The 14,118-nt window shown below is 46.0% G+C and overlaps 1 protein-coding gene across 7 annotated transcripts in view; it reads right to left on the reverse strand.

Moving 5' to 3' along the window:
- LOC308574315 (uncharacterized protein) overlaps positions 1-14,118 on the reverse strand; it is a 65,882-nt gene that overhangs the window by 16,884 nt on the left and 34,880 nt on the right. For 6 of the 7 annotated variants that reach the window (XM_081171971.1, XM_081171972.1, XM_081171974.1 and 3 more), the window contains 7 exons: positions 12,479-12,623; positions 11,553-11,757; positions 8,709-8,887; positions 8,162-8,327; positions 7,300-7,461; positions 5,865-6,028; positions 1,674-1,855 (listed from right to left, as the gene is read on the reverse strand). In XM_081171971.1, coding sequence (XP_081028097.1) covers positions 1,674-1,855; positions 5,865-6,028; positions 7,300-7,461; positions 8,162-8,327; positions 8,709-8,887; positions 11,553-11,757; positions 12,479-12,623 — 1,203 coding nt within the window. Of the gene's footprint in view, positions 1-1,673; positions 1,856-5,864; positions 6,029-6,073; positions 6,303-7,299; positions 7,462-8,161; positions 8,328-8,708; positions 8,888-11,552; positions 11,758-12,478; positions 12,624-14,118 lie in introns of those variants that run through there. The other variant, XM_081171975.1, reaches the window with a different exon arrangement.

The following is a 14,118-nucleotide window of genomic DNA, read 5'->3' on the forward strand; positions in this document are numbered from 1 at the left end:
TTACTTCTAGCTTATTCCATTTATGCAGGGTGGTATTTAGCCCTCAAAACTCAATAGAACCTCCAACCTGCACCTGACCTAGCCTGAAACTCTGCTCAGATCTCAAACATTGGCCTTAGAGAAATTTGGAAGGATTGACCAGCACTTTAGACCACTGCTATCTGATCTGGCATCCAGCTGACTGGATAGTCAGGCAGATAGTCCCAGATCAAGGTCTGATTGACTGCTTTGCAGGAGGGGCAGTGCTAGAGCCTGTACAAGTTGCTTCACATCCCTTCCATTTGGTCCAGAGCGTGGGGATACAGCAGTTGCTCCTCCATTGATGCTGATAAGGGAGACTGAAGCAGATCTGGGGGAACCTGTGGCCCTCCAACTGGAGCTGATGCAAGCTGGAGTCCAACCACAGCTGGAGGGCCGCATGTTCCCTAGCCCTGCTCTACAGTCCACCTCCACTTGGCCATGCCACTGAAAGGGAGCAGTAATGATTCCGCCCTTGAAAACAGCCGCACTTTGTATTTCTAAAGCACTTTTGCTAGGTCCTCGAACGTGTTTTAGCTGTTATTCCTACAACAGCCTTGAGAAGATAGGCCTGCACTGTCATCCCCATGCTATAGACTGGGGAACGGGTGTCTGTGGCTGAGACAGAGAGTAAAATGGTTTGTTTAAAGCCAGTCAGGGCAATGCTAACTGAGCTGAGATTTCAGCTAGGGATCTTCCAGCTGGGAGCTCATTTGTAGGAGCACAAGGAGTTGCCTTATACCGAGTCAGACCATTAGTCCATCTAGCTCAGTACTGTCTACACTGACTGGCAGCAGCTCTCCAGACAGGAGACATTCCCAGCCCTACCAGGAGATGCTGAGAACAGAACCCAGGACGTTCTGCATGCTGGACAAATGCTCTTCTAGCAAGCTATGGTCTTGTTGCTATGGTGTGAACAGAACCAGTGCAGTCCATTCTCCTCTCAAGTATATTGAAGGAGCGGGCAGGTGGCATCTCATCACCTTGTCCATTCTCAAGGCGAGCAGCAGCTTTTGCAGCTGCCTACCGCCTTCTCTGCTTCCATTTCATCTGGGGGGTAATTCTGTCTCTGGGAGGGCAGTTAAGGGATCCACTCCAGATATAAACGCTGGCATTTTGTGCTCTGAAAACCAGGAAGCTGAACAGTAAATATACCTCCCTTCTCTCCCGAGATAGCTTGCTTATCCTTCAGTTGCAGATGCGGCGATAACCTATCCAGATTTTGGCACTGATCTAGAATTCATCTCCCTTTCTCCCGCTTTAAATGGGATTTGGAGCCACCAGTCGTTTTTACTGTTGATGGTTTGGTTCCTATAACAGCAGGGTTTATGGCTTTAAGGCCGCCTCTCACTGATCAGGATGGCACCAAGCATTCCCAAAACAGCCACTGCCATGACCGGAACCCATGTCTCGGGTCACAGCGACACTAAACTACACTTCCCAGGATTCTCTGGGGAAAGCCATGTGCCTTAAATACACTTTCAACGTATTAGGGTGGCTGTGATCATAGTCAGGTGCATCAAATTCAATGGGTCTACTCAGAGTAAGAATAACATTTGATACAACACAACGGGGCTTACATACCAGTAAATATGCACAAGGCTCTGCTGTAAGTCTAAAAAGCCAAACACAGAGGCATCTACTTTTAGATTCACCTGTCAAAGAGCGGAAGAACCGTCCATCCCAGCTGGGATTGTTCGTTGAGCTCAATGGCCTGGCCAGAACGTGGTGCTACTGTGCCTGCTCTTTGTCCACTTGGATCTGGGGTGTAAATAGCATCCAAGCCGTAGATCTGGACTAGCAGAACACTGTGATCATCAAGATAAGGATGCAAAACCTACAATAAGGCAGAGGAAATTTAGGCTCACGGCAAATAGAACTGATACAAGATCCGAGGAATGTTTTGAAGACTGAACACAATGGCATGAGAATGTGGGAAGCCAAGAGGGGTTTCAGAAATATAAAATTCCAAGCATCTCATTTCATTCCCCCAGAATAAATATTTAACAGGCTTCTTAACTGAAAGATTGAGATAGGCATAAGCATTTAAACAATGTTTGCAGCAGGTTCTTCAGCCTGGTTGTCATTCCAGCTTTGTAACTCACTTTGCACTGGATCAGCAATAAACGTTGCCTCTTCCCCCATCAGGCAGGCCATCTCCTGTAAACAGGGCCTTCTTGGTAGTGGTGCCCACCCTGTGGAACACCTTCCCATCATATGTCAAAGAAATAAACAACTATCTGACTTTTAGAAGACATCTGAAGGCAGCCCTCTTTTAATGTTTGATGCATTACGGTATTTTAATATTTTGCTGGAAGCCACTCAGAGTGGCTGGGGAAACCCAGTCAGATCGGCAGGGTATTATTATTATTATTATTATTATTATTATTATTATTATTATTATTTTGCTTTTTTGACAGCAGGTGTGTGCTGATTGGATTATACATTCAGCTATCCTTCTCGTGGTTTAAAAAAGAGCCTCTGGAGGCAGAATAATAGTAAGAAAAGCCTGCATTAATTTTTCAAAAACAATTACAATGCTCTAATGACATGTCAGGTGGCTGTCACAGGCACTAGCCAATCAGCACCCTTAGCCAGTACCAACCAATCAGCACCTTCTGCAGTCAATCCCAGCCAAGTGGCACCCTTGACTTTCAGCAGCTGACTTTCAAATCTGCAGAACTGATTTTTTCAGAACTGGCCCCTAGAGAAGAATAGTTACGTTTGGAATGAGCAAGATGACGCCACTTCCAAACTAGCCCCACCGCTCTAAGAATGTAATGATCCTCTAATTCTAAGCTCCACAGCTGGATGTTGAGGCATGTCTTGAATAGGGAAAATGAATCTCAAGTCAAAAGGGGAAAAAAATATTAACAATTCTGAAAAGCAAATATAAAATATTCCCTGTCCTGGGGTAATAGTGTGACTTAAGATGATCAGCATCCTTGCAGTATAAGAACATCAGGTGAAGATTATGATTGGGTTATGGTGCGATATTTTATTTTCATTTTGAGGTGAAGAGAGGGGAGAGGAGGGATCTGACTGATACAGCACATTTCCAGAGTTGCTAAATGCACAAAGAGATACTTTAAACCGCCTCTTCATATCATCACTTCACAGCTAAATCTGTGTAAGGCAACTGATGGGCAATTTGATTCTCCTGCGTTGAAGGGAGCAGTTCTCAGCAGTTAACCAAGATTTCATTTCTGTGCACAACAGATGTTTGGATGTTTCAGGAGAATCGTAAATAGCAGGAACTGTGCAGTACATTTCAGAAAGCTGATCTCAGTTTAAACGCTCATTTTGCGAACGTGGGGTTTTTTTGGGTTCCTGTGGGAAAATGTCTGGAGGAACTTTTCCTTGGCCACGAGTTCATATAAAAATGCTAGGCTTCCGAAGTGCAGAGACTAAAAGGACTACCTAACAAAGAGGGGTGTCAGGGAATTCTAACGAAACCGAAAACTGCCAATGTTCGCTTTCTCATCCCATGTCCGGAACAGAAATGAATCCATCAAATGTGATCAGGATTCGCAGTTGTTGTTGCTGTCATTCCACAAACATTACGTAATTCATTATGTTCTCCCTCCATTTGCAATGTGTTTCCTTTGCAATGAAATTGATTGGGTGAAACAATGTAATGACAACTTAATGATGTGTTTTATGTAATTAGTTGTGTAAATATGCCATTTTGCCAGAGGGAACAGCAAGATGAACAGCATCGTTTTGGGAAGAAAATGAACTGCAGCAGAATGGAAACAATGTTGTGTGTAACTAATACATGGAAATGGAACGGAATGGAACACATAAAGACTTGCTGCCCTATTAACAAGCCAGGCTGATGGCTGAACCTGTGGCTGCTTTGTGGCACAATGGACAAAAAATGGAAAAGAATTCATGTAGTACAAGCCAAACGAGCAAGGTAGGGCTAATGACATGTTTGCTACGCTACAGTGAAAAGTAGGCTGGCACCAATCCTTCTGTGATAACGGTGCCAGGCAAAGTCCAATCCCTTTGCCCAGGCATTTATGGGACATTACCCTGTCACAAGAGGGATGCAGGTGGCGCTGTGGGTTAAACCACAGAGCCTAGGATTTGCCGATCAGAAGGTTGGCGGTTCGAATCGCCACAACGGGTGAGCTCCCGTTGCTCGGTCCCTGCTCCTGCCAACCTAGCAGTTCGAAAGCACGTCAAAGTGCAAGTAGATAAATAGGGACCGCTCCATGCTCCGGGGAAAGTAAACGGTGTTTCCATGCGCTGCTCTGGTTCACCAGAAGCGGCTTAGTCATGCTGGCCACATGACCCAGAAGCTGTACGCCGGCTCCCTCGGCCTATAGAGCGAGATGAGCGTGCAACCCCAGAGTCAGTCACGACTGGACCTAATGGTCAGGGGTCCTTTTACCTTTACTTTACCCTGTCACATGGCAGGCGCAGGAGGAAATTATGTACTGTCATACATTTCCTTCTCTATCTAGGAAGAAGTGCTAGACATTGCAAGATCTGTTTTCATTGAAGTCTAGTGGAATCTTCGTTTTTTTAAAGGTTCCTTAGTTGGGAACAGTAAGGAATGGCAGCTGGGATGATCAGTGAAATAGAACCAATGTAAATCCACAGTCCAGACCACACCAAGCCTTTCCCTTCAGAATCCACTAACTTTTCCTGCCCAGGACATACCTGATGTCCCTTCCATGTGATTTTCGGGGGGGGGGCAAATCTGTATTATAATGGGTTTGGCAACATGCTAATGTTTCATGTGGCCCTTGGTTAATTTTTCCTGTGGGCTGGAAGGATGGGGAAAACAGGGAAAGGGCTTGGGGGAGACGGAGAGAGAGAACGTGCACAGAGGTGCCTTGCTCACTTCTGGCTCTGTTCACTGTCAGAATGTGCTACTCAACAGACTTCCTGGCCCCTAAGCACCCCAAGAGATTGCAGCCCTCAACAGAACAGGCTCCCCACCTCTGATCTATATTAATTTCAGACAGCTAGCCAGCCAAACGAGACAAAAGGCCTTCTTCCTTCGGAGAAACTGCTTAATCCAACTGAAATAGTGGCATGAAATAGCAGGCCCCACACCTTGGAGAGCCCAGCAATGGCAGGCTTAGAGGTTTCTTATCACAGTGAAACAGTTAAAATAGTTGCTCCAATGGATTCACATGGCAAGAAAGGAGATTCTGACTACACATTGGGAAGACTTTCTGATGGCAAGAGCTCTTCAGCAGTGGAATGGACTTCCACAGAAGGTGACGGACTCTCCTTCCCTGGAGACTTTTAAACAGAGGCTAAGTGGACACCTGTTAGGGATTCTATAGCTGTTCTATTGCAGTCTAGACTCTTGGGGTACCTTCCAACTCTACAAGTCTATTATCCTAATTGTCACTTCGCACATATAGTGAAAGCAAGCAGATAGTGGAGGCTGGTCCATTAGGCTGAATGGGGCAGTCCCCCACCAAGCTCAGTCTGCCTTCACCTGCCTACCTTCTGACTTACACTCAGTGACTACAGGCCTAGGCAAACTTGGCCCTCCAGATGTTTTGGGACTACAACTCCCATCATCCCTGACCAATGGCCCTGTTAGCTAGGGATGATGAGAGTTGTAGTCCCAAAACATCTGGAGGGCCAAATCTGCCTATGCCTGGGCTACACTGCCTGTCAGCTTCCTCCTCCTTAATGACAGCCCTGTCTTTGTATAACTCAGCAGGGAGGAAGAGGGTGGGGACGAAACTGGAATTAGTTAGTTTTGCCTGTCATTGGCTCTGGCGCCACCTACTGTTCGGCTCCCTGCCTTCCCCCCTACCAGTCCCAATGGCCATCTGCCACTACTGCAAGATGGCAGTTCGGCGACTCCGTACCACAGATGGATCAATCCACTTGGGCGATCTCTGCAGGCTTGAAAAATCAAGTTGTTGCACCAGGAATGTTTCTTCTCCTCCCCAGCGTTGAGGCAGCTCAGGCAATTGCGTGCTTGCAGCCCCCTTAAGGATTCTGGCCAGTGCATTCACGTAGCAACCATCAGCTGAAAGGGGAAGAAAACACAAATCAGTAAAAATTATACATATTTAAAGGTTTGCTCACAAAAATAACTGGGAAAGGCCTTTCTACCTACAACTATATATTGTACAGAGCAGGGAAAGGGGAATGAACATGCGCTGCTCACCTTACTCCTTTGGGATCTCAGTTACCTCTTATGCTCCCCTAAGTGCAAGAGCAAGAGTGAGCTGAATGGAATTTCTCCCCCATCTCCAGTTCAGAGAGAGGCCACTGCTTTCCCTGTTGATGGACAGTCTCTTCTATGTGTTAAAGAAAGAACTGATGCCTGTCTATTATCATCATTCCAGCCATCATTTTTATTGACATAACATTTGTGTATATATATTCTGTATTTCTGGAACATTTGTTTCAGTTGTTTTAGTTTTCTGTTCACCACTTAGAGAGAATTAATATATATATGTATGCGTGTGTGTGTGTGTGTGTGTGTGTGTATTGTGGCATAGAAATGATATAAATGAATATATAAAAACAAATGTATCAGCGATATTTCTCGCTCATAAAATGAGGATAACCATCTTTCTCCCAACAACCAGAGCCTTCTTCAAGACGCCACTTCCTTCTCCCCATAGAGACTGTGTATGTCTTTATCTAAGCAACCAAGAGCTTGGCTGACACATGTCTTATATGGGCTAAGCTGCAAGAAACGCCTGAAATAATCAACCTAATTTCTATCATTGTCAGAGACTGTAAAGAAGAAGAAGCAACAAATCCCTCTATTTAGTTCAGGCATGAGTGCCGCTGCTTATGTAGCCAAAACGGCACCGCCCATGATGCTGCTGCTGTTTATTACTGCCGTAGACCAATACAAATACCACCCAGGCTTGAATGAACCCCACAATTGGCAAAAGTATGAAAAAAGAATTAGAATAACACCCTTAAAAATGGGGGGGGGGAGAGAGAAACAGCCCAATGAGCATGCTCAGTGGATAATGAATGCTATTGGAGGAAGAAAAACAAGAAAACCAGGATAGAAAGGGAATATCAAGGAGGCAGAACAGTGAACAGGAACACTCAAAACTGCAAAATTTTGCTGCAGGGTCCACTAGTAGATATTTATTTTATTTGCTTATTGTGCTTGCATCCTGCCTTTCTGCCATGGGACTTAAGCTGGGCGTAGATAGAGAAGTGGCCTGCTTACCTTCAACTGGATTGCTGCATCACATATCTTCAGGCCAAACTCTGAAATTGCTTAGCATACTTCAGGGAGGGAAACACAAATAATGTTCTTTCAGCTACCTTTAAGCCCAAACGCTTGCTTGATTCGGACACGGACTCCAGCTTCCTGCCGATAACGGACCGCACGATGTACGTTGATGCACTTCAGAGGATGCCGTGGTGACAAATGTCCTCTCTCGCTTAACTTTTCTACACACCAGGCTTTCAGCTGATCGGGCAGTACTGCATGAAACAAGGAATTAGGATACGGGAAGCAGTAGCAGCACCGCACCAGGGGGATGAGCACCACTTGGCAATGCTTAGGATTAGGATTTCAGAGAATTCTGCCAGAAACAGAAACGGGAGCAGAAATTCCCACAATGTGCAAACCACACAGGAGAATGTGAATGGTATTTGGTATTGCTTTTTTAGCCTGCAAACATCATGAAAATCACTAGGTTATCTTCTGCGTGTATTTTTTTTTAACATTTACCTGGCACTGAAATGCACTGGAATTAATTATGAAACTGCTTTTGGCCACAGCAGATAGCAAGATGAACAACATGGGTTTGTGCAGAAGCCGAACTGTAGCAGAATGGAAACAGCACTGATTGCGATGAACACAGGGCGGAAACAGCCTCCTCCTCCTCTCACATCCCAACTTAGAATACCCCAAGAGTGGGGAAGCACTGTGGACCTCCGACAATGCTGGACTACAACTCCCATCAGCCCCCATTAGCATCGCCAATGGCCAGCAAATATGCGAGTTGGGAGTCCACAGCAGCTGGAGCGAACCAGGGTCCTTGCACTAGCGTCTGTTGTGTTTCAAATGCATTAGTGTTATTCAAGGCGCACTCCAATGTCTCTCAAGACAACAAGCGACTGAAATAAGCTTTAGTGTACGAAGAGGAAGCTTTTGTGATCTAGCCAACCATTTTCATACCTCTGCTTTGCTCCTTGTTCATTAACTGCAGTGCCATGTCCAGCACAAGGTTTGGGAAGCCGCTGTCCTTCTGAAAGCTTGAGATGATCTCCAGCTCTGAACTGTTGGGTTTTGCTCCGTCGGTGAAATAGTATCCTGCAAAGTAACTTGGGGGAGGCACTGGAACCTAAAGGGAATAAAATTAAGAACACAGGCCTACGGTCTAGAAGACAGGGCACAAAAGGGAAAAGGGATGAGGAGGGCAGAGGAAAACAAACCAACTCCAGCCTCAACTTCTTAATATTACAAGGTTATTATAAATAGCTTGAACTGAGACAGTTCATGGAAACAAGAAGGCCAAATGAAGTTGATCTCTCAGCACAGAGCTGTCTTTAAAGAGCTCTGGTCGACGTTATTGATAACGCTGCAAAGGACTGGTATTTTTTCTATTGAGAATTCCTCAGAATTGTTATCTGCAGTGAAGTTGAACAAGGCAAGGTCTGGAGAAGGGCTGAACTTGAATGGAAGAACTGCAAATATTTATACAAAAAATAACAAAGAGACTTGCCTGAGCATGTGGTAAGAGTCGAATAAGGAGAGTACAGCAAGGAATAACTGTATGGCGATTCAGCAAAGACGGGGTAAGAGGTGAGGGTCCGTCTTCCAGCAAGCCAGCTCTCAGTTTCAGTTGAAACCCTCCCACATTTAATTCTCCTTCAGCATTAAAGATGTGGATGGCACAGCTTCCTACAGTCATCCACAAAGGGGCAAGTTATTATTTGATTTTTTAAAAAAATGTTCCTAATCCAGACTTTGCTGAATTCCCATCTGCCTTAGCCGGCATGGCTAATTTATTCATTTATTTACTAAATTTCATATACCACCTGATTGTAAGCAAACAAGCAAACCTCAAAGCGGTTCACAAAAAGAACAACACAATAATCAGTGAGAACAGTTAAAAACAACTATTTAAAATATTTTTTAAAAAACATTAAAACCAATGATAGGGTAAAAAGACCAGATTGAAACACATGGCAACCTACGTGTCTGGATAGGCCTGCCTAATCAAAAATGTTTTTAGGAGGTTCCAGAAAGAGAACAGCGAAAGTGCCTGTCTGATGTCAATCGGGCAGGGAGTTCCAAAGAACAGAACCATTGCTGCCACACACAAAAATAAATTTCTTGCAAACGGGGAATGAGTACAGTGGACGCTCGGGTTGCGAACGTGATCCGTGTGGGAGGCACGTTCACAACCCGCAGTGTTCGCAACCCGCAGCATCGAGTCTGTGCACGTGCGGGTCACAATTCGGTGCTTCTGCACATGTGTGAAGCGCGATTTAGCGCTTCTGTGCATGCGTGAGCACCGAAACCCGGAAGTAACCTGTTCCAGTACTTCCAGGTTCGGCGCGGTGCGCAATCCGAAAACGCACAACCTGAAGCGTCTGTAACCCGAGGTATGACTGTATTGTGTAGCACCCTTATCAGCGCCAGGTCCACAGATCAAAGTGGATGGGGGGCATATATGGGTGTTAAGGTGACAGGTGTTGTAGCTCAACAACATCTGGAAGGCCCCAGGTTCAGGAAGCAGGCTGGCCTGAGTCATCTCTCGGTCCCCAGAATCAGCGGGTCCACTCTTGTGAGGATCGGTGTGCTCCATCTTGTTGGCATTCTAGTATTTTATGTCTTGCTCATTCTTCCTTTAAAAAAAAAACCCCAAAGAAACCTGCTGCTGTATCCTAGACTGATGGTTTCAATTACTTCTTCCACACAACGGCCTTGAAAAATGCTTCTCTTCTTGATCAGTAAACTGGATGATGACTCCCTCTATCACGTATTCCCTAGCCGGAGTGCCTTGTTTATGTGCCTAAGTTAAAACTGCATTTGCCATCTGCCAGTCCAATTTGTGTCTAAAACGATTCCAACTCCTTTCCCCCCCACCCCATCCAATGGCAAAATAAAAATGTAGAATCGCAGATCTGCGATGCTTTCACATTCAAATGTTCATCTGCAGTTCGGTGCCCGGGATGTTTGGGCTGAGCCTGTTGCAGATGAATGGCTTAAAAATACCAACAACAACGCGATGTAATGTTCTCCCACGTGTGAAGCGAACTGGACTCATCTAAGATCTCAGGAGCTGCCGGAGACGGAATCTATTACGTAATTATTTATTTAACTAACAGCGCTTATACATCACTTAATAATAATAAAATTGCCTAAACGGTTTGTATTTGCTAGAAAACGCCGATAAAAATCAACAGACTTCCTAAACAAGCAGGCATAATAAAAATATGAGAAGAGATCAAATCAATAGCTTTAAAAACATACATGATGAAATTAAATGTCTGGGCAGCCTTGCCTAAGCAAAAGAGGTTTTTATCAGGCGTTGAAAAACAGTACAATGGTGGTACCGGCCTAATATCAATAGGCAGGGAGTTCTGCACTAACGGGTTGCCACACTAAGAGGCTGATTCCTCACAAATGCAGAACATTATACAGTGCTTGAAGAAATGCCAGTTCAGCAGACTGAAGTGGCTGAGTGATCAAATGTGGGGTAAGCCTATTCTTCAAGCAAACTGGTCTGAGGCAGTGGTGGCAAACCTTTTAGAGACCGAGTGCCCAAACTGCAACCCCAAACCCGTCTATTTATCGCAAAGTGCCAACACGGCAATTTGCACCGCCGTGTATAAGACGCCCCCTATTTTGGGGGACTCAAATTTAAGAGAACGGGGAAAGATGGCCCAGAGGAGAGGGGAGAGCAAAGTTGTTCAGCTTCTATGCACAGCCTACAGAAACTCACTAACCCCACTGTGAAACGCTAGAAATGGCTTGCGTCACCGCAACCAACATGCGCCTGCCAGCTCACCAACAGCAGACTGCCAGCTGCTTGGCGGGCACGCAACTCCCCTAAACACCACTGTGGGCGGAGCGCACTCTAGAGAGAGTTTCCCACATGCACTGGCATGGGGGGGGGAGTGGCTGGAAACTTTGTCTGCTGCATGTGCCCGCAGAGAGGGCTTGGAGTGCCCACTCTGGCATGTGTGCCATAGGTTCGCCACCATTGGTCTATGGGACGTCAGGTGGGCATTCTGTGCTGCTACTGAGCTCTTGCCAAGAGAGGGAGTGCCAGGGATTTCAGCCCACCAATAAGGAAGCTTCTTAACAGCAATAGGCTAGGGCAAGTCAGGTGATACTCCCTGCTCTCAATAAAAGCTTGCGGATTTGGCTTACTCGCTGGCCTCAGCGCCTAATATTTTTTCTCCTTCTCGTACTGTCTGCACATGAGCTAGATCTGTAAAGAAGTGACTGAGTTACAACACTCCATCCTCAAGCAAACGCTGTCAGGAGGAAACGCAATGTTTTGGAAACGGAGAAATTTTTTTAAAGGGGGGGAATGGCTTCTAGGTCCCGTTACCTAGTAGAACACGGTCTCCAGAATCCATGTCAACTGTATGAACTTGAAACAGAAGCCAAGTGTTGATATCCATCCCACTTGAAATGCCTCCATCTATTGCTGCTCGGTACTGGAATTCTGGATTTCGAGACGGGCTCTCAAGAACAGGAAATGCTACGAAAGGGTGCAGATTGCTGAAGCCCGTATTCCTGAAATGACCTGTTACCTAATGAGGTAGAGAACATTAATTTATATATTATTTTACATATGCACACATACAATCTCTACAGAGTTGTAGAGATTTATTCATCTCTGTTCCAGACCTTTTTTGTTCTGTGTTCTTGGGGCAAAAAGCAATATTGACTACGCCTTCCTAGACCTCCATTGATTTATGCTTCCTTCTATCCTAAATCAGACACTGAGGGGAGTCCAATCGCCCTTTCCTCCCCACTCTCACGTTTCAATGCGAAGTTGTCACGAAGGTAGAACAGCATCACGTGCACGATAATAAATAATATACCCAAATTCCAGCCACGTATCATTTACAGATAAGTGTGTTTTTCTGTATGCAGAAGGCACCATGAGAAAAAAATGGAGTCCAACTGGATTCTTGTATATGGGGTTGTTGTTGTTCTTTTTACATCAGCCAACATGACCTACTGGGATAAATAATTTCCAACAAAACTGGTCTCGGAAAGCAGATTTAAGGGCCAACGCAGAGTTTCCTTTCTGAAAAGAGAGACTCGGACAAAAACAAGGATGGGTGAATCTGTATATGGCAGCTTTTTCTCTTTACGTTAAGCAAGCAGCTCACAGCAGAAGCCTCCCTGCTGGGCATAGCAGCCCACTGCCCTTTTCCCAGACCACCCCAGGAGCTACGCAATATGGAATGCTAATAAGGGCACACTGACTGAAGTGGGGAGCCGCAGGAGTATTATGAAGCTTACCTTTGTGATGGTTGCATTATCAGGTATATAATGAAGGGCATCTATATACAGATCAAATGGCTGGCTGATCCTTGGAGGATTTGGTAGCATGATGCTGGGATCATGTGGGACCCAAGGAGCATAGAGAAAAGAGGGTCCCTGGAGCCTGATCAATGCAAACAAGCACAGGAAATATAAATCAAGCAGGTTTAAATGGTTTGCATCAGAGGTTTTCAATCTTTTTGAGTCCACGGCTCCCTTGACACTGGACACTGAGGTCCAGCGCCGAGGGCCTTCTGGTGGTTCCCTTGCTGCGAGAAGCCAAGTTACAGGGAACCAGGCAGAGGGCCTTCTCGGTAGTGGCACCCACCCTGTGGAATGCCCTCCCACCAGATGTCAAAGAGAACAACAACTACCAGACTTTTAGAAGACATCTGAAGGCAGCCCTGTTTAGGGAAGCTTTTAATGTTTAATAGGTTATTGTATTTTAGTGTTTTGTTGGAAGCTGCCCAGAGTGGCTGGGGAAACCCAGCCAAATGGGTGGGGTATAAATAATAAATTTTTTATTATTATTAATGACCAACTACATTCTTTCTGCGGCACCCCTGTGGGGCTCAGGAGCCCACTTATGTCACCCCTTGCCTGCAGAGCTGGCAGCCCCTCACCCCTTTTCAAACGCCCTCCCTCTGGAGTGTTCCCTCAGCCTCCTCTCTTCTTCCCTCTGCCCTTTCCTTGGGAGTCCTCTGGGCAGCTGCAGCTGCCACCCCTGGTCTATTAGCTGCCCTCCTGCCCCAAAGAGAGGTGCCTCCTCCCACTGCCCCACAGGGGCCTGGGAAGCACCCCCTGGCCAGCCCCACAGGCACCATTCGCCTGGGGAGCTTATAGCCAGGGCTGCTGCAACAAACAGCTCTGCAAGCCTTTGGGAGGCAGAGACACCAAGGACACCAGAGGAGGGAGGGAAGGAAAGAGCGACAGAGGCCAGTGTTGCTTGTGGCACCCCTGGCCATCACTCAAGCCACCCCTGTGGAGCGCCCTCCCATCAGATGCCAAGGAAATACAGTGGTACCTCGGGTTAAGAACTTAATTTGTTCTGGAGGTCTGTTCTTAACCTGAAACTGTTCTTAACCTGAAGCACCACTTTAGCTGCCGTTGTGCTGCCGCCGCGCGATTTCTGTTCTCATCCTGAAGCAAAGTTCTTAACCCGATGTACTATTTCTGGGTTAGCGGAGTCTGTAACCTGAAGCGTCTGCAACCTGAAGCGTCTGTAACCCGAGGTACCACTGTAAACAACTATCTGACTTTTAGAAGACATAGGAAGGCAGCCCTGTTGAATTCTGTTGGGAGCCGCCCAGAGTGGCTAGGGAAACCCAGCCAGATGGGTAGGGTATAAATAATAAATAAATAATAATAATAATAATAATAATAATAATAATAATAATAATAATAATAATACAAGGTCTTTTCTGGCACCACTCCCCAGAATCCTGCAACTGGGTTGAACTGGGATCTCCTGCATGAAAGGGGTGGGATACGAGGGCGATCTGGCTGAGACATCTGTCACCCCATTGATGAAAGGGGTGTGCTCTGCACCACTGAGCCACTGCCCTTCCCCAGCTGCAAAGGTGCAGTTTCCACTTGGGGCCCAAGAGATAGGAAACTTG

This window comes from Podarcis bocagei, assembly GCF_964188305.1.
Source record: "Podarcis bocagei genome assembly, chromosome: 15".
In the NCBI taxonomy this organism is placed as follows: Eukaryota; Metazoa; Chordata; class Lepidosauria; order Squamata; family Lacertidae; genus Podarcis; species Podarcis bocagei.